Source organism: Sitophilus oryzae, unplaced genomic scaffold, assembly GCF_002938485.1.
Source record: "Sitophilus oryzae breed Bouriz unplaced genomic scaffold, Soryzae_2.0 scaffold_1500_pilon_pilon, whole genome shotgun sequence".
NCBI lineage: Eukaryota > Metazoa > Arthropoda > Insecta > Coleoptera > Curculionidae > Sitophilus > Sitophilus oryzae.
This window is the reverse complement of record NW_022146171.1, coordinates 3462728-3484171: the sequence shown is the minus strand read 5'-3', so window position 1 is coordinate 3484171 and position 21444 is coordinate 3462728. Positions and strand designations below refer to the sequence as shown.

At 32.7% G+C, this 21444-nt stretch overlaps 1 protein-coding gene across 3 annotated transcripts in view; it reads right to left on the bottom strand.

Annotated features, from left to right (window-relative positions):
• The window catches only part of LOC115878155 (unconventional myosin IC), a 103425-nt gene that overhangs the window by 4491 nt on the left and 77490 nt on the right, over positions 1 to 21444 (bottom strand). For 2 of the 3 annotated variants that reach the window (XM_030894539.1, XM_030894537.1), the window contains exons 8-17: positions 15534 to 15793; positions 15250 to 15419; positions 12716 to 12870; positions 12371 to 12653; positions 11642 to 11829; positions 11262 to 11305; positions 9222 to 9452; positions 6449 to 6661; positions 2168 to 2235; positions 1976 to 2094 (exon numbers count right to left, since the gene is read on the bottom strand). In XM_030894539.1, the coding sequence (XP_030750399.1) occupies positions 1976 to 2094; positions 2168 to 2235; positions 6449 to 6661; positions 9222 to 9452; positions 11262 to 11305; positions 11642 to 11829; positions 12371 to 12653; positions 12716 to 12870; positions 15250 to 15419; positions 15534 to 15793 (1731 nt within the window). Of the gene's footprint in view, positions 1 to 1975; positions 2095 to 2167; positions 2236 to 6448; positions 6662 to 9221; positions 9453 to 11261; positions 11306 to 11597; positions 11830 to 12370; positions 12654 to 12715; positions 12871 to 15249; positions 15420 to 15533; positions 15794 to 21444 lie in introns of all 3 variants that reach the window. The other variant, XM_030894538.1, reaches the window with a different exon arrangement.

Genomic DNA, 21444 nt, shown 5'->3' with positions numbered 1-21444 from the left:
CAAGTACAATGATGTCCAAAAAATATATACTTTTGGGTATCATCCTCAAGAATTTTAAATTAAAAAACAAGCAAGAACATATTTTAGATTTCGAATCATGGCGTTGTAGGTCGTAGGGTTGCAAGGCGCAACTTTTCTCTAATTTAATCATCTTTGTATCTCTAGTTTACGAAATTCTCTAGTGTGCATCCTTTATACCGGGTGCGTCTCAAAAGTGGCTCACCCCTATTTTTTTATTTTTTTCTGATAAAAAAACGAAATTTGGTAAGGTAGTATATGACATAAATTAGGATTGATTGACGAGTACTGATTGGCGTATTCAATAATTGTTTTTGGTTACTTCCTGTTTCACCGGAAATTACTACAACTCTTGATTTTTAAATGGCACCCTCGGTATGTTTCTACTTTATTCGATAGAAAAAGACACTCTGAATAGACTTACATAATATCACACGTCAACTTTTGATATTTTCGCATATGGGTTTATTTGAAATTGATCATGCGTGTCTTAACGAGAATTTGACTGAAAATAACAAGTGTGTGGGACCAAATTATTCGCAAAAAAATGATTTTTCCAAATATGCTAGCGGGCCACCCTTGTTCTATTTGAAAAAAATTAATCATGATTAAAAATACGATTTGGACATCTTTTAACCGGCCAGGACAAGACACGAAAAACATAAGATGATTAAATCTATTTTTCCAGGGCTCCTTGATCAAAAATTAGTGTTTTTTACGCGGACATGGCACTCTAGATTGAAATTTCAAATATGATTTTTCATTAAATGAAAATGTCAAAAGTTGACATGCATTGTGATATGTCATTGTATTCAGAGTGTCATATTCCATCGAATAAAGTACAAATATACCGAGGGTGCCATTTAAAAATCAAAAGTTGTAGTCATTTCCGGTGAAACAGGAAGTGACAAAAAACAATTGAATACGTCAATCAATCCTAATTTATGTCATATACATACCAAATTTCTTTTTTTTTTATTTGAAAAAATAAAAAAGTCATAGAGGTGAGCCACTTTCAAGACGCACCCGGTATATATACATAGGACATTCTGTATATCAACAGGGTGTAAATAATTAGGTGACTGCTTTTGGAAAACTAAGTAAAAATACTATATAGATATTTCAAAGTAGGCACTTAATTACAGGTAGTAAAAATATTTTCATGATTTTTTTTTCTACTGTCTCAAGGTTTCTACAGGGTGTTTTAAAAAGCATGTGCCATTTCTCGTGGGGAGATTCCTCGCGTAAAAATAAGATTTATTTTTCATATCAACATAGGTCCGATTCTGATTTGTCTTGTAGATACAGGATGTTAAAGTCTTAATATTTTTTCGATTTATTATAATTTTTTTCCTAGTACTTTTAGCGTTTTGAATGAAATTTTGAAAGTAAAAACTACTATAAATGCGACATATTTTAAAGGTAAAAAGCGGTCAACATATTCACCAGGGACGTGCATAATGGTTATCACTGGAATATTTTTCTAAAAAAAAACATGTACGCCACTGACATTTTTGCTCTTGTTAGCGAAATAGTGTAAGCAGTTTAATGCCGATTAAAAGTTGTCCCTTAATATTTTGTTGATTTCGGCCTCCTTGATGAGATAAACGCAATTTTAATAATTTGCCTTGATCTAAGTCTAATAGCAACCTTTAAAAATTTTAATATTATTAACTTGCGAAAGTTTTAAATTACTTTTACCCTCAAAATTTCGTTCGAAACGCTAAAAATATTTGGAAGAATATTATAATAAATCGAAAAAATATTAAGACTTTACACCCTGTATCTACAAGACAAAGCAGAATCGGACCTCCGCTGATATGAAAAATAAATCGTATTTTTACGTGAGGAATCTCCCCACGAGAGATGGCACATGTTTTTTATACACCCTGTATAAAATATTATTTAAAAAGTTTAAAAGACTTTTGAAAGAAAATAATTGATATTTAATACGTACTACTTCTTTATCCCCATTAAGTTGTGTTGAGTATCCAGATTTGAGTGCCAAACTATGCTCGGATACTCTGTCTTTGACAAACCATTCTGGAACACTGGAAGCATAACTTTTCTTCTTTCCTAAAGGAATAGTAACACAAATTTTATATTTATTTAATCGTATTTTAATTTATCTTTAAAAATTACAATGTACCTTTAAATAAGCTTTCTGCTAAAACCTTGAGTTCAAACTGTTGTTTTCTTTCAGGTGTCAGTGCCAACCTATAAAAAAATTAATAATAATATAATATGCTTTTATTAAGGTAATAATCTGCTTATATAAATAAAATGTGATCTTAGAATGACTAAAGTGTATTAATTCTAATCATTTTAGATTGGACTTTTAATTTTTTCAAGATTTTAGTGATTCCGGGATTTAATATCGGGATTTCGGCGACAAATACAGGGTGTTTCAAAAAACATGTGCCATCTCTCGTGGGGAGATTCCTCACGTAAAAATAAGATTTATTTTTCATATCAACATAGGTCCGATTCTGCTTTGTTTCGTAGCTACAGGGTGTTAAAGTCTTAATATTTTTTCGATTTATTATAATTTTCTTCCAAGTACTTTTAGTGAATTGAATGAAATTTTGAGGGTAAAAGTTACTATAAGAGCTACATATTTTAATGCAAAAATAGTGTAGATTAATTCATCAAGGACGTGCATATGGGTTATCACTGGATTATTTTTCAAAAAAAAACATGTGCGCCACTGACTTTTTTTCTCTTGATATCAAAATTGTATTGTCCCTTTAAGGCTAATTAAATGTTATCTCTTGATATTTTGTCAAATTTGGCTTCCTTGATGAGATAAACGCAATTTTATTAGTCACAATAATTAATAAAATTACAACAAAAATAAAATTAATAAATTATATATTTTACCTAACTTTATATTAAATATTATTACTATTATTATTATTACTATTAGTCCTACCTACAGCAATTTCAAATAAAAAAATAATGGTATTTAAGATATAATTACAAAAAAACTAATTTTAAAAAGTTTTAACATCCTATAACTCTAAAACTATGCATTTCCATACCCATATTTATAGGAACTTTTTTTCATATTTTTTGATGAGGAATCAACGAGTACTTATTTAAAACTTTCGCAAGTTAATGATATTTTTTTTTAAAAGTTGCTATTAGACTTGGATGAAAGCAAATTAATAAAATTCCCAAGCAACACAGATAGTAGCAGGTACGTTCCTGGGACTACAAAAGCGACCATCAAGTAGACTGCCACTATCGACGGCTACGTTGCCGCCAGGTAGCCGCCACGTAACTGTTACTAAAATGGGGAAGAATTTAGGGTAACGGGGTAGTATACCGGGTGGTCCCAGGGACTAACGCTGCCACTATATTTCGTAACTATAAAGTGAAAGGGTAGTAGCGGCCACTATCCTGCTACGTAGCGGACTGGTCGCCCCTACGTAGCCGCCTGGTAACTGCTACTATATAGTAGCAAAACATTCTTCTAGCGACCTCTACTTTTAAAAAACGTTTTGAAATAAAATAATAATATGATATGACAGCCGCGGTGCATGGCCATGTTAAAGTTAAGTTAATAATGGCGTGTTATGTTTATGAGGAAAATGATGGTTTTTAATCGCGTATTTCGGACACTTCCAGGACTAATATAATAACGCACGTCAGTTTACTGACAAATATTACCGAGTTAGATGGAAATATTTTAACGCGCCTTCGAACTGATTCAATTTTGTAGATATTTAAGGACAAAAAATAATATCAAAAATATTAAAAATAATATTTCGTAATGCACGAAAGTGTATTCGAGTTCTAATTGGAAAAATAAATGCTTAAAGCACTATAAAACTTGGGAAAATAAAGAAAAAATGAAAATATATTAACAAATAAATTTAATTAAAAAATGTCTAACAGTAAAAAATGGCTGACGCACACTTCGCTACGATAAAGTTAGGCTGTTCCCTATGAAGTAGCAGGGACTACCCATTTTTTACTATAAAAGATCCGCTACTTCCAGTGATTAAATTGTTACTACTCAAAAGTTACTTTGTAGTATCGGTTACTAATTCGGAACTTTGTTATTCTTAAATGTATTTAAATTTTGTACACTATGGTAACTACTGGAACTAGAAAGTTACTTTGAACACCCAAAAAGTCGGACAATCAGGCATTTTGTGACAATATAGTTCCATATGTTTCTATAACGTTCCGCCTACCTCTAAGCTCAAAACAATTTAAGAACACTAATTTTTTATCTAGGAGCCTTAGAAAAATATATTTGATCTTTTAATGTTTTTCGTGTCTTGTCCTGACTGGTTAAAAGATGCCTAAATTGTATTTTTAATCATATCTCAGTTTTTTCAAATGGAACGAGGATGACTTATTAGCATATTTGAAAAAAGGCATTTTTACGAATAATTTGGTACCACACACTTGATATTTCGAGTCAAATTGCCGTTATGAACCGATGTTACAATTTCAAATAAACCATATGAGAAAATGTCGTATTATGATATGTCATTCTATTCAGAGTGTCATTTTCTATTGAATTAAGCAAAAAATATTGAGGGTGCCATTTAAAAATCAAAAGTTGTCTTTTCCGGTGAAACATGAATTGACCAAAAACAATTGAATAAAAAAAATGATGAATGAGATAATCAAATTTTTACTTTCACCCTAATCTGATTTACTTTAATTCCAGTCTCCAAAATCTCATTTAATTCTGTTACAAAATCATGTAAAAATTCTTGTAATGGAGGTTTTGACTTGCCACAATTAATAGCTGCCACCATGGGTTGATCGCAAGGATATTCATGCATTTTTAGGAGTATCGGCCAAAATTCTAATGGAGAACTCTTAAATGGAGGTAAGCCGTCGTCAACATTTTTAGTATACCAAGTAAATCTGTTAAAGCAATGTGGCTAATTTGGTGTTTTAATGCCCAATGCCTTAGTTCCTGACTTATGTTACTTTCTTCTCTGAGCTCTGTTTTATCTTTAAATTCATCAGTAGTCACTAACTCGACATTTCTAGAAAAATGCAGCTATAAGAACTTTACAAATATATAGAAAATACGACAATTATACATAATAATAATATGTGTATGAATTTTCAAAAATAAATTTAAAATAATTTATTGTCATATCGAGTCCAGTCATACTCTTCTAAATTTAATCCAATAAACCCTTTATCCTGGTGAACTTGTCTAGGAAGTTCCACTAGCAGCGCAGTGAACAAACAATTTTATTGATCTTTATTCTTGTGGTAACGGACAGACTTGTGTCTTACTAGACGCAACAACCCATTTGCTACCTTAATTTTGGGTGTTTAAATTCCAAATGACTAGTAACAGGGTGGTAACAGATACTATCCAAAAATACTTTGCAGTGGTATTACCGGATATAGTGACAAATTAGGTAACAGGGTGCACCCAGGAACTATGTTTTGGTAGCCAGTCTTAAACCGAAGGGATTTGGAACTATCTGTGTTGCTTGGGTTGCGTTTATCTCATCAAGGAAGCCGAAATCGACAAAATATCAAGAGACAACTTTTAATAGGCATTAAACTGCTTACACTATTTCGCTAACAAGACAAAAAAAACAGTGGCGTACATGATTTTTTTAGGAAAATATTCCAGTGATAACCCATATGCACGTCACTGGTGAATATGTCGACACTTTTTTAGCTTTAAAATATGTCGCATTTATAGTAACTTTTACCCTCAAAATTTCATTCGAAACACTAAAAGTACTTGGAAGCAAATTATAATAAATCGCAAAAATATTAAGACTTTAAGACCAGCTACAAAATAAAGCAGAATCGGACCTATGTTGATATGAAAAATATATTTTATTTTTACATGAGGAATCTCCCCACGAAGGATGGCACATGTTTTTTGAAACACCCTGTATTACACCGGATCCCGGTTTGGAAACCCTACTGGTATTTTACCGCTGAAAGGGCCATCCGCAAATATTTGCGAAACCGCTTATAATTTTAAAATACTTTAAATACAAAAAATATTAATTTTTTATTTTTTTATCAAAATAAAGAAATAATATGCAGGTATTCCATTTAAAAAAAGCAAGAAAAGTTATTTTATATTTTAGAAAGTTTGGCATAGATTTTTGAACACCTTGTATGGTTTAAGAAGATTACAATATGTATAGCAAAGTAGTGTACACACCAACAACTATAGTAAATACCTAGTATAGTTTGGATTTCAGGACATTTTTGTATCCCATGTAATTTTTTTAAAAAGGGGTGATTTTTTTAATTTATGTATTAATATATCTAAAACTATTAAAACATATTTAGTAATATCTTAGGATTATGTAATATACATTAGGTTTGCACTTAAAACAAATTCCTAGCAGCTACAGATGTCCGACACACTATTGGCGGACCCTGTATAGATATTTAAATAATATGAAATTTATGTTACCTGTATCTTCTTGATAAATTGGCATCGTACATAACTCTCAATAATTCCGATGCTTCTTGGCATATTGTGGGACATGGAGGCCAAGTTCGTTTTAAGATATTTTGAGGTAAACTCTTAGCCAGTCGTTTCAACCAGTTGACTTTTGTAATTTGTATGAATCTCTCGTTGTCTTCATTTGGCGATTCATGACGAGTGATAAAACCATGAATAAATCTAAAGAATATATAAATTTAAATGTATGTCCAAAATTATTGTCTATCGATAAATAGAGCATATTTGTATTTTTAGAAATAGGTATTGGTTCACATGTTGTGCACAAATTTTAACAAAAAATAAAGATAAGAAATATTTCTTTATATTTAATTAGATTTTATACATTTCTGTCGTGCGGTTTAGTAGTATTTTAGCTCTTCTGCATTCTGATCACATATTATCGTATAAAAGTGCCAAAAGTTTTTTCTACTTTAATGTATGTTTGTTGTTGATGTTATTTGCTATTTCCTACTGTAACAGAACCCGAATATTAACTTTGCGACAACAAGGTTTATTACAAAATAAATTGGCAGAAATTCTAGACGTTAATCAAAGTGATGTTTCACGAATTAAAAAGTTTCGTGAAACCAATGATGTTAAAGGACCGACCAGGAAGAGATTGGAAAGAGCTTACTACTGCAGCACAAGATCGTCAGGTGACAATAATTGCTAGAAAGAAGCCATTAAGTACAATGAGCGCTTTATATAGAGAGCTGGCACGGCTTGAGGGAGTTATTGAATCAAGACGAACTGGTACGTCGATTAAGATCTGTTAGTTTACATCGTCGGAGACCTTTGCGAGTTTCAAAATTAAAAGAACAGCAAAAACATTACAATGGGCACAGGGAACGTTTGAACAAAATTAAAACTGGGAAAATGTCATGTTTTCTAATGAAACACGAATAGACCTAGTAGCGGATTCTCCACGAATCCATATCTGGAAAGCTCCAGAACGACAAGCCAGATTAGCTAGAGCTCAGCAATTATGCGTTTATTTCGAGGGGCAGTTGAAACAAATTTTGTCTTCGTTGATGATAGGTTAGGTTAGGTTACGTTGCTGGGGTTTGGGATCATGTTTGATCCCTCACTCCCGCCTTGAGCCCATTGCGATACCCCTGTATTAATGTATCAAACCTTCATCTCATTCTTTCTTTGCGTTAAAGCACTTCCAGCTCTTTGCAAAGTTCCCTATGTCGCTGATGTTGGTTAGCTTTATTGATCTGCTGCTTCCTTTAGTCCATCCAAAAAACCTTGCCCTAAAGTTTTAAAGTGTCGGTATTCCAGTGCCGGACAGTGGCACAGCAGGTGCTCTATGGTTTCTTCTTCCTCTCCGCATTCTCTGCAGTAGTCGTCGTTGGAAATCTTCCATCGCACGAGGTTTACCCCGTGGGGCAGTTTCCAGTGATGACATCTACAATAATTATTATGCATACTAGGTTCTTTTTGTGCTCTAGTAGTTGTTTTGTCTTTTTGCTCTCTACCACTGGGCACAGTCTTTAAGCTGTAGCGCAGTCCTCACGGTTTTGCCACGTCTCTTGTTGCTTGGCCTTGATAGTAGTTCCACTTCAGGGTGTTGATAGAAAATTGTGGGTCATCTGCCACGGCCTCTTCCCCAGTTCCCTCTTTGACGAATCTGTCTGCTTCTTGGTTGCCGACCATATTGCTGTGGCCTGGCACCCAGCACAGAGTAGCCCCGCCTTGACGCAGCCAGGGCAGAGCTTCTCGGCAGCCCATCACAGTTTTCGATCTCACTGATTGTATGGTGATGCCTCTTAAAGCGCCTAAGCTCTCAGAGCTCAGAGTATATCACCATCGATATCTCCTATTTGTCTATCAGCGAATTTCCCTCATATACACCTGGCCGCTTCCTTTTTAGCTTAAACCTCTGCTTGTAGAACATTACAGCCATCCGAGAGCCTTAAAGATTATCGGATGTCTAGTTCCTCTGAGAAAATGCCTATACCTGTGCCTCCTAAAGCTACGGAAGCATCTGTGTAGACTGCTATCTCTTGAGTGTTCATTACTCGGTCCTCGGTTGCTTTCCCTTTCTTCTCTTGTCGGGGTGCCAATCATTATCTTTTTTCTAAAATCATGTTTGGTGAGCATATAGTCCGTTTTCTGGTCTAGCAGATGTGTACTCATGTTCGCCATGATTTTCCCTATCTCTGGCAATATCCTCGAGCGACCGTAGTTGGTCTGGTTTCAAAGATTAGATTCCCTTAATCTTAGTTGCTGATAATACACCACTATTTTTTGACGAATTGTCCACTTTTTGACGAAGAGGGAATAACGTGTTTACGATGGCCTGCTAATTCACCAGATATGAACATACTCAGGATATCCTAAAATCACGAAATAACCCGCCCTTAACTTTAAGAGAATTGAGAATTGCAGCAATTGAAGAATGGGAATTGTTTCAGAAAGTAATGCCCGAGGGGGAATACAGACTAATAATTTCAAAGATTTTCTTCATTGTTTGTTTTTGCACTTTGAATTTAATTTAAATGTTTTAATTTTGTAAATTGTATTTCTATTATTTATTAAATTTAGTTGTAATAAAAGTTTATAATACAGAAATAGCTCTGTCATATGGTCTTAACCAAGTCATTAACTTTATAAATTAAAATTTTCTGGAACATCTTTTGATTTTACCAAACTAAAATATCCCAAAAATATGCAATAATTTTGGACCTATGCTGGTGTAATAAATAATAATTTCAGGATCTTTAGAAATACTAACGCTCTAATTTTAGTAGCAGCCTCTCTTCGTTTTTTAGCGTTGGACTTAGCAAGGTATCTTCTCGCATTCTTCTGCAAAACGATGACTGCTTCTTTCATCTTCAAATATTTGCGTCTTTGTAAGCAACCTTTCCAGTGAGCTTGTATAATAGAGGCTATGTCGTTTTTCTTCAGTTGGAAAGCGTCTTCAGTACGGAAAAGTGTTTGCGGATGTCTTATGAAAATCTTGGTTCTAATGAGGAAAGAAAAATTATCTTAGTTTTAGTGAGTTAACTACTAGGCAATACAAAAAAATAGGCAGTCGAATCTATCGAAATAAAAATATTCCTTCAAAAACATAAAATGTAAAAAATGCATAATTATAGAAATTAAAAATGTCCATTTATTTGTAATATACAGGGTGAGTCTTAAATAAGTGCAAATATTTTTAGTGGTGGTATATTTCGACTCCAGAAACACGATTATGAGGTTTTTTTTCTTGGGAATTTTTTATAAAATTTGGATTTTTTTTCAGTTTTTAACTAAAAAACATAATTTTTCTACAAACTTCAGTAAAAATGTAATTTTTAGCGCATGCTGTCAGTGCCTAAAATGTGACATTATGTCACGGATAGTAAAAATCATTTACTTTTAAAAGACTTTTAGCACTAGTGCTAAAAGTAAGTCACGTGATTTACTTTTAACACTGAAGCGATAATATTACCATAGCAATCATAAACTTCATAATTAATTTAATTGCAGAATGACATATTATGAATCATTCATTAACGTAAAAAGTAATAATACCTTGATATATACGAGCATAAACTTGTTTGTAGAAAAAATAGTGTATGATATGTGATATGTGTGCTAAAAGTGATTTTATTTTGTTCGAAGGGATGAAACACTCCGCCTTCGGCGTCGTGTTCCAAGCTTCCCTTCTCACAAAATAAAATACCACTTTTAGCACTTATATCATAAATAACTATTCTTGATAATATGGTAGCATAGGTAGTAGAATAAATTTACAAGAAAGAAAACCCTGAAAAAATCCCGTGGTTCCCAAAATGTATGCAAAATATAATTTTTTTGCAAATTTTCGAAGTAAAATAACTCGGTTATTTTGGATATATTTGAAAAACGGTAAAGAGAAAATATGTCTTTTTTATCGTGATCCACCAGCCCTGAAAATATTTTCACTTATTTAAGACTCACTCTGTATAAATGTGTAATTGATTAAATAACAATTTATAACAAGTTGTTGAATAGGTGCTTCTATAAATATTTAATATTTATTTGATCCAATTATATGATAGGGATAAGGGGAAAACAAATGTCCATTTTATTGAATTTTTAAGTAATCAACTTTGCTGAGAATGCCAAGTCCCAGGCACATGTTAAATTGTAATTGAATATGTCTATATGTCTAACGATGTCCAAATAATAACGCATTCAGTAATACATTTTTATATCTTTAACATGGTATTTGATAATGAAATCATCGTTTTCTCCGTTTTGTGACATTGTGGGATTTTCCCCTTGCCCTTCATATACAATATGGTCCGAATTGTTGAACAAAGTTGAAGTTAAAGCAATCAAATCCATTTCTGCAACTTCGTATCGACAGAATAGTCAGTTACCGGTAGCCGGTAGCAGCTAGACGTTTGATTTTTAATAATTATTATTTTTCATTTACTGAATAATGACATTTCGGGGGTTTTCATCTTTTCTTTCCTTTATAGGCCAAATACTAACTAAAATACAAAATTTGAAGTTTGTGGGACTTCGAGAAATACCTTTGAATTTTGATGATCATTGAGTGAGTCAGTGTCGAAATTAAACAAGTTTGACTAGCGATAATTCATAAACTATAAGAAGAATTATTTTATATTATTATTAATGTAGCAAACAATCAACCAAAGGTTTAGTATAACAAACAAAGGTTCAGTATTGATACTTTTAGACTAAAAATATTGATAATTTTGGACTTGCATTGTCTGTCATATTAATTTTGTAACATTGAATGAGCGATGACGATTATTACCGATTAATTTTTCATTACCTTCCCATTTGATATTCTTTGGCTTCGTATCCCAGAGCGCAAACCAAATGCTGAACGCCATCTTTGGCATTTCCTGGGAATGGGGCCACGTTTCGGGGATCATTGAGTGAGTCAGTGTCGAAATTAAACAAGTTTGACTAGCGATAATTCATAAACTATGTAGTATGTAGTAAACAATCAACCAAAGGTTCAGTATAACAAACAAAGGTTCAGTATTGATACTTTTAGACTAAAAATATTGATAGTTAAAATAATTTTGGACTTGCATTGTCTGTCATATTAATTTTGTAACATTGAATGAGCGATGACGATTATTACCGATTAATTTTTCATTACCTTCCCATTTGATATTCTTTGGCTTCGTATCCCAGAGCGCAAACCAAATGCTGAACGCCATCTTTGGCATTTCCTGGGAAATGGGGCCACGTTTCGGGTGCCAGACTCTTATACCTCTTCAGGAACAGCTCGTAGGTACGACGGTAGGCGAACCCTGCTCTGCGAACCCTGAGGTTTTCCATGAGACCCAGGTATTTTATTTGGTGTCTCACTATTTCTTCATCGAAAATGCCTACAAAGGACAATGATATAATTTTTTTTCACATCTCAGTTTCAACATATTTGATTTTTTTTGTTATTTTTGGATCCAGCATATTTATTAAAGTTTTTGATTACAGAGTTTTAAGTTAAGATTTAGCTATACCATTATACCAAAGAATATTATACGTTCTAGAAGTCTGGTCTCGCATCAAAATTGGATACGTTTGTGGTAGTGGCATAACTTGACAACTGGGGGCCACGGTGCAAGATATTTTTGGTAGCCCCTGAGTAAAGAACAAAACCAAAATAATGTATATTTTTTATTAAATATTTTTTTGAGGGCTCTGTGGGTCCTCAAGTTCCTGTGGGGACGTCACTGGTCTGTGGGGCTGCCCCGCATACTGCGAAATGAGACCTCTATAGCGTAAAATATTCATTGACTATAAGAATTACCAAAAATGACATGAATATTTAAGTAAAAATTTGAAGTTTGAATAGTATTATCGATATAAACTATATTTTACGTCAGGACTGTAAATGAAGTCTATATCTTTGTGGAGAACATTACTTACCAGGACTCTTTGTATCATTGGGTTTGATACATCTGATGTACGATGGTTCTTTATCCTTCAAAATGTTCATCAAGTTATTCAACGAATTTTTGAACTGAGTTATGGCAGTATCCGGTCTCTTTTTGCTTCGTTGTTCAGACTCCAAGAAAATAGACTGCAATACTGTATTCGTTGAACTGCACATCGCTTCCCTGAGATCTCTGAACAGCAAATCATTGTTCTTTTCGATAAAGGATTTAATGTTGTATGTCACTACGCCTGCATAGTGAATCAATCTAAATTCCTAGAAAAGTTAAAACCAAAATTTGAACAAAATAAGATTTAATGTTGGGATTAGATGCTTACATCGCGTCCCATTACTTTCTGTAATCTGAAATCGGCTTTTTTGTGGCTTATGTAATGTTCGTGGTAGCTCAAATTTTTGTCTAACTTTGCTAGTAAAGTTATGTCGTTTGGATCTCCTGGCCTCAGACATTCTTCATCCATAAATGCAATTAATCCTATAATGTAAGAAAATTATATTACTTTACAGACAGAAATATTTTTTTATAGGTAGAAATACAGGATGGCCCATCGAAAGCGTTCCGCAAGGCATAACGGCCAGGATAATTTTTTTTTCAGAAAATTCAGAAACACGTCAATTTTGTTTATGAGGGGGACAACTTTTGCCCCAAAAATAATTGCAAAATCTTCAACCCTCTAAGCGGGGGTGTCATCCCTCAATTTTTTTTAAATGGAAAGGGGATCAAATGGTACCGCAATGAAAAGGGCTATCTATTCTCTATATTTTCCCACTTCGTTTTTGAAAATCGGTCGAGTCATTGAGAAAATATGAAGGATTGAAATTTGAAAAAATTATTTAAACATTTATCAGAGTAAATGATAAGGATAAATTCCTTCGCTAAATTCCAATTTGCTGTTTTTTCTTATTATTTCTAGATGTTTACTCATTTTTTCACTTGCTACAAGTTGAACGATCAGGTGCGGTAGTTGCTAGATAGCTGTTCTGTGACTTGTGCGTTGAAGTTCTTCTCAATATCGTTAAACTTTTTTAACAATTATGGTGTACTCACTTGCAGAAAAAGTGCGCAGATATTCAATGAACGCCATCCTGACAAACACCTTTATTGTTCGCGAGTTGGTTGTTCCAAAATTGTTCGCGAGTTGGTAGCAAAATTTCGCGAAACTGGTTCCGTTATGAATAAAAAGAGGCAGAGGGAAAATCCTGTAGTAAATGAAGCTATGGAGGTATTCGTATTGGGCCAAGTTGCCATGGATAGTACGCTGAGTACAAGAAAATTGCCAATGAGACCTACGTGAATCGTACATGCGTCTAAAGGATATTAAAAAAACACCAAGTTCCATCCGTACAAAATTCAGTTGGTACAAGAACTCAACGAAGACGTTTTAAAATAAAGTAAAATAAAGTTTATTTTTAAAATAAAGTTCGATTATTTATACTTTTTCTGCAAGTAAGTACACCATAATTGTTAAAAAGTTTAACGATATTGAGAAGAACTTGAACGCACAAGTCAAAGAACAGCTATCTAGCAACTACCGCACCTGATCGTTCAACCTTGTGGCAAGTGAAAAAATGCGTAAACATCTAGAAATAATAAGAAAAAACAGCAAATTGGTCGAAGGAATTTATCCTTATTATTTACTCTGTTAAATGTTTAAATAAACTTTTCAAATTTCAATCCTTCATATTTTCTCAATAACTCGACCGATTTTCAAAAACGAAGCGGGAAAGTATAGTTCACTTCCCATTTGAAAAAAATTGGGGGAAGACACCCCCGCTTAAAGGGTTGAAGATTTTGTAATCATTTTTGGGGCAAAAGTTGTCCCCCTCACAAACAAAATTGACGTGTTTCTGGATATTTTGAAAAAAAATACCCTGGCCGTTATGCCTTGCGGAACGTTTTCGATGGGCCACCCTGTATACTACATGAAACTTCATTGGAGCTGAGAACTCGTCTTGTTACAGAACAAAAGATAAGCGAATATCTAGTATTTTTTGTTTAAAAACGGTCAAGTTTCAGAAAAAAACACTTAAACACGTATATTTTATTTTGTTTTTTTACATATTTTAAGATTTTTTAAAAAAGTATACAGGGTGTTTCAAAAAAATGGGTCGAAATTGGTCATTGGTCATTGATTAATCACGATTCTGCTTAAAGTGCTTGATGTAAAAAGCTGATTTTTGGAAAACGGATTGACTTTAGGGTGTAGAGGTTCGATAAGAAGGGATTTTGCGAAACTCGAATTCTAAGGGGATGAAACCACCCCTCAAATATTAGAATATTTTTTATTTAAAAACCGGTGAGTTTTTCGGAATAACTCTTAAACACGTATATTTTATTTTGTTGTTTTACATATTTTAAGATTTTTTAAAAATTTATACAGGGTGTTTCATAAAATATGACCTTTGAGTAATTCTGCTTAAACTGTTATTGTTACTTAAAAAACGGTTAGTCTTTCGGGAAAACGCTTGGACACGCATAATTTATTTTGGTTTTTTACATATTTTGAAATTCTTTAAAAAATCATACAGGGTGTTGAAAAAAGTTGGGTAATTGATTAACCACGATTCTGCTTAAACTGCTTGACGTAAAAAGCTTATTTTTGGCAAACGGATTTTTCGAAAGTCAAATTCCAACGAGATGAAACTATCCCTCAAATATTACCAAGTTATATAATAATATCGCCATATTGTTTTTTCCTCATGCTGACATAAATGTGAGAAAATTTTATCCAGTTTGTATGTTAATGGAAAGTATTGCTTTGTTTTATCATCACCATTACAAATGATTAATTCGACGCGAACGAAGTCGCGGGTACACTCTAGTTCTACTATAATTATCTTCGATAATACCCACCTTTATGTTTTTCTTCAATCAAATCACATATAATTTTATTGTCAAAATAAGGAATCATCTCCCATTGGATGCCTTCCTTTTCATATTCTTCCTGTTCTGATCTCAGCGTCAATTCAATGAACAATTGTTGAAGTTTTTCGTTACAGAAATTTATGCACAACTGTTCAAAACTGAAAAATTCAAAATAGTCACTTACTTTTTTGAAAATTACGATACAAAATGTTTTTAAAATACAATTTTAATCTTTATCGATTTTCAATTTATTAAAATTTAATTGTTTTTACCTATTCTTTTCGAAGATTTCAAATCCGTAAATATCCAAAATTCCAATCACAGAGTTCCTTCTGGCATCGGATGGTTGTAAGGAACTGTTGATTCGCTTCACGAGCCAAGTGAACAGTCTGTCATATACGGCTTTTGCCAGGGCATCTCTGGCATACACAGCTAACTCTCTGTCCAGAGGAGTGGTCACTACGTCCCTTATAGTCTCGATAGTTCGTTGCGTCAAAGAAAGTCTTAGTTTTTCTCTATCACAGTTAAGAAGCTGAAATACCAAACATAAATCTGTTAACAAGTCAATTTCAAATAATAATTCGAAAAACTGTTACATCTAAATAACATTTTTTAATAACTGTTATAGGCATGTGTTAATAAACTAGGCGAATTGCATTGTGAACAGTTACTATCAGTGAGTGGTTTAGTTTGAACTTGTTATTTTTACCTCTTATTTTTAGAAACAACGACTGTTGCCAGCTAATTTCGTGGTGTAGCGATCCGGAAAGTATATCGTGGCTGTTATTTTCATAACAATGATTTTTGTATGTAGAACTGTTATTTATCAATAACAGTTATAAAATAACAGATAGCAGAACTAATCTCTAGAAGTGTGGGAATAATCAACAGAGCACCCAAGCAGCATTTGGACGTCGGGGCAACGTTGTGTCACGCGACCAAACGTCGGGGCGCAACGTCGGCACAACCTCGTGCCAACCCTAGTCTGCACTAGTTTGGAGAATAATTTTTGGGTCGAAACGACGTTGGATACCGACGTTGGCTAGAAGCCTAATTTAGTACAATCTGCAACGTTGTTTAAAATCCTAATTCACAGAAATACAAAACTAATATGGCGTCTAAGTCGCGTTTTATCCTAAATTGGGATAATTATAGTAAAAATATTATTTTTATGGTTTAGTTAGAGACATATGTCAGATGGCAGTGAATGAAAACAAAACAAAAGTATTTAATTGTGGAGGATGTTTGAAGATCATAATTATTGAAACACTTTAACCGACTCTGTAACTCGTTACCCAAGGCAAAAAAGTTAAACGCAAACAACTTTATTGATAAATGTATTGTTTCTACTTTGAAAAATACTAATGGGCCTTAAAATTAAAGAAGTTTTAAAAATTTTCTTGAATTTTTTTTTAGTAAAATGAGAATAATTCATTCGCAGTCGAAAAATTGTTTCCGCGTTTTTTTAGGGTCAAATATTTCAAGTTAATGTATTCAAAAAGCAGGAATTGCTATTTTAAAAACGAAACATTTTCTTATTTAACAACATGGCGGCTTGCACTTTGTTGTTTTGGAGATTAAGATGGAGTAGTTCGAGTAGTCGCATACTGGACTAATAAAGTCGCAGTTCGGCCTTAACAGGTAGTATACTAGTCGCAAGATTACCTAATTTAGTCATCCTAGAGTCTAGCTTGTGCCGCCCTCTATAATCTAAATAAACGAGGGAGTGGATAAATTATCGGTAATATATGTCGATGTATATTTAAATTTAGTTTTATATGTACCTTTCTTATGTCCCATTTTAATTAAGTTTTTTTATAAAAACAAAAACAGCACTGAACTGTCTGACTGAACAGAACAATGAAGTGAAAATTTAAGATTTAAGGTTATGGTTCAATACAGTTGCAAAAAGGTAGTGACCCGACGTCCTACCAACCTAAGAATAAGGAAATCTAAACAACGTTGGAATTAGTAAAACAGATGACGTTTGCATAACGTTGGAATAGGTCCTGAAACTGACGTCGGAAAACTCTATATTGTCCAACGTTGTAGCTACGTTGGCCGAATCACCTAAAGATCACTTAAGCAAAAAAGGTTAGAAGACAACGTTTATTCGACGTCGCAGAAGCTTCTACTTTGCTGTAGTACAAGTCCAACGTCGGCACAACGTTATAAAAACGTTTAAATTTATTTTAATACCTAAGGTAGGGAGCTAACTATTTTTTGTAACTAATCCAACGTTGTGTTTAGTAAACATGTGGTCGCAAGTCCTGAAAATGCTACTTGGGCAGAGACAGGCAAAAGTTCATAGTAGAACATTCGCTAAAATCTTCGGCAGACATAAGCAAACACAAAAAACTGTAGTGAGTCTACCGCTAAAGCTGATGGAATGTCATATAGACGGACCAAGCAATATGAGCATTCTGTCAATCAGAAGAAAAACGGTAGAACTAAAACATATTCTACCGTTTATTCAGTATGCGATAGACTGGCAAATGTGCGCTTCTTTGTATTAGGCAATGATAAGCCATTGACAAAGAGCTATATGAAAGTTTCAGTTTCCAAGTTATTAAATTTTTGAAAAGAATAGAATTGGAGAATGTAACCTTGAAATCGGAAGAAGACTACAATATACAGGGTGGTCCGAACTGTATTACGGAAACTTCGGCAGTATATTCTGCAGATAAAAAGATGTAAAAAAATTGTATAAATATATGTCCTAAAATGCTTAGTTTCGGAGATACAGGGTGTAGAAGTTTCATTTTCATTTCGATTTTTTCCAAATAGTTTCTGAAGTAATGTTAATATGTGGATGATAATTGGTGTCTGGAAGTTTTTTGATATGAGAATGTTGATTTTGATGTGAATATGACTCCTATTTGTAGGGGGCGCCACCTACATATTTTTTAACTGGTTTGAACAATAATAACTTTTTGTAAACTAGTAAGTAAAACTATATACATTTACGACGTTTTTTACATAAAAAAGGTATCTTGGTGAAAATCGCTACGAGTGATGGTTCTCAAGATATTTGGAATCTAAGTTATTAATACCTGTCATCATTGACATAAATTCAACATGTTGACTAAATAGTTATTAGACTGAAATCTGAAATTTGAAATATTTTAGTGCCAAAAGTTCAACAGAAACTGTTTTATCATCATTTTTTCGAAGAAAAATTTATGATTAATTAATGTAATGTAGTATTAATGTGGTGTAGAAGTTTCATTTTCATTTCGATTTTTTTCCAAATAGTTTCTGAAGTAATGTCAATATTTGGATGAAAATTGGTGTCTGGAAGTTTTTTGACATGAGAATTTTGGATTTTGATGTGAATATGACTCCTATTTGTAGGGAGCATGTGATTTAACTGTTTTGAAGAGTAATAACTTTTCTTCCGTACCTGTATAAAACTACTGAGTGAAAAAAAAATAGATTTTTTTTGTAGAAAATGTGTCTTATTTAAAATCGTTACGAGCAACCGTTCTCAAGATGTTTAGAATGGAAATAGTCAATACATGTCATTATTGACAAAAAATAAACATGTTGAGTAGATAGTTTCAATGAGATAAATTTGGAAACTGTATTTTTTTTAATTAATCATAATTTTTCTTTCGAAAAAATGATGATAAACCAGTTTCTTTTGAACTTTTAGCACAAAAACATTTCAAATTTATGATTTTAGTCTCATAACTATTTAGTCAACATGTTTAATTTATGTTAATGATGACAGGTATTGATAGTTTCGATTCCAAATATCTCGAGAACCATTACTCTTAGCGATTTGTATCAAGAGACCTTTTTTACGTAAAAAACTCCGTAAATGTATATTTTCTTACTCACTAGTTTTATACAGGTACGGACGAAAAGTTATTACTCTTCAGACCATTTAAAAAATATGGAAATGCTTTCTACAAGTAGCAGTCATATTGACATCAAAATCGAATTTCTCACGTCAAAAAACTCTTAGACACCAATTTTCATCCAAATATTGACGTTACTTCATAAATTATTTGGAAAAAATCTCGAAATAAAAATGAAACTTCTACACCCCGTATCTTGGACACTAAGCATTTTTCAACTTTTTTTACAGATTTTTATGTGCAGAATATGCTGCCGAAGTTTCCGGAATACAATTCGTACCACCCTGTATATCAACGACAACAGCCATCTCAACAAATCTGATCTAATCTGAGATCTGAGTCATCTTTTGAAGAACTTTTAGTCTAGGTCTAGGTTTGGTTTGACCGGTGAATCCGAAATACTTAATATTTTGTCAATTTTTTTATTGTATCCTTGAAGTTTTTTTTCTTGTCAATGAACTATTAATAATTATCTATTGAAAGATACTAATTAAAAAAACCACAATTTTCTGTTTTTAATTAGAAATTCCGAACAAACATAAATAATAAATGGCCTTCTTTTAGGCCATTTATTCGAATTGAAGTTATTTATAGAGCTTTAAAAAGTAACAATTAATAAGTAACAAATAATTTAAAGACGTATAACCAGGCAAAATCATTAAACGAAACAATTATTGCATGCTGACCTTACTGAATTATTAAGTGAGGCGTTATATAAAAAGGATTGATGATTAATGATGATTACAGCGTTTACATTATGATGCACGTATTTTATATTTAGTTACATTTATAATATTTAATGTCTATTTGTTGCAATGAAAGTGATATAAAGATAAGGACGATCTTTTTATTGACTTTTTGCGTAGAATACAGTGGCGTAGTCTGTTATCATACGAAAATAATATATTTTTAAAGATATGAACTAAAATTATGTTTTTTCAAATGGAACTGAAATGGAAATATGAACTGTCTTGCTATGAGCTTCTCAAAAATATATGTCACTCTATGTTTATTTTGACTATTTACTATAATATTTAAAATATATATCATTTTCTTATTAGTAGGCCGTCATACACATATTAAAATTTTATTTGGGAATGATAGGTATATTTTACTTTTGAACTGTTACCACTGAATCTGTGAATATATTTTTCTTTTTTTTTACAACGAAATTTATTATAGCGGGATGTTTTTGCAAATATCTATAAGTTTGCATTATTAAAGCATTTTTCAGATGTTCGACATTGTTGTAGTTGCTACGATATATTTCATATTTCAAAAATACCCAAAATCAGAAATCGAGAAGCCATCCTATGGGTTCATTGGTTCCAATTCATCGAATTGAGAAATAATAATTTAAAAAGTTTCTAATATTTTCAAAGTTGTGAGGGGAAGCCCTATCTTGCTGAAAGTATATTGCACGGAAATTAGCTAAGGAATATCTAAAATTTCCGGTACGATGCCTTCCAAGATTTACAAATAGCGGTAAAGAGTTAAGTTTTCCTAATATACAGGGTGGCGCCTCTCATACGCCGCGGAAGCTCCAAGGAGAACGGTAGTTTATATCGAAATGAAATTTTTGCAGCGTATGTAGGTTAACTGAAAGCATTTTATAAAAATATATAGAATTATACAGGATGTCCCCAAAAAAAGTTACACATCAAAGTTGTGTTTTTTCTAATGGAACACCCTATATAATAATTGATTTTCGGATTCTAGGAAAAAAATAAAGGTGAGTTTTATTAAAGAAGCATATACCTAAAATCTAAGGATTTTGACATATTGCACATTTTGTGAAAATGAAGAGTAAATTTGATATTTTGATAACAGCTACCTAAATTTTAGTTGACCTTGTATAGCCTGATATTTAATTACAGTAACCATTGTATGTTAAATCAAATTGAAATTTGGCCCGAAAAGTTATACAGGGGGAGACAAAATTAATATGGAACATTAGTCACATTTAAAAGCAAGTTACTCCTTTATTTTAAATGGAACACCCAGTATATTTTTTCAACTCATGGCTAAAAGATTTGAGGAGATGGTTTGAACGCTCGTCTGCGGAAATCTTCCGGGCTGCAGTTTCCAGAGCCACAATTGCCATTTGGATCGCCAACCTTCGGCAGGAGAGGGCGTGATAAGAAGAAGAAGAACCATTGTATGTTAAATTAAATTGAAATTTGACCAGAAAAGTTATACAGGGGGAGACAAAATTAATATGGAACATTAGTCACATTTAAAAGCAAGTTACTCCTTTATTTTAAATGGAACACCCAGTATATTTTTTCGGTGTTCAATGGGGAATTTATATATCTTCAAA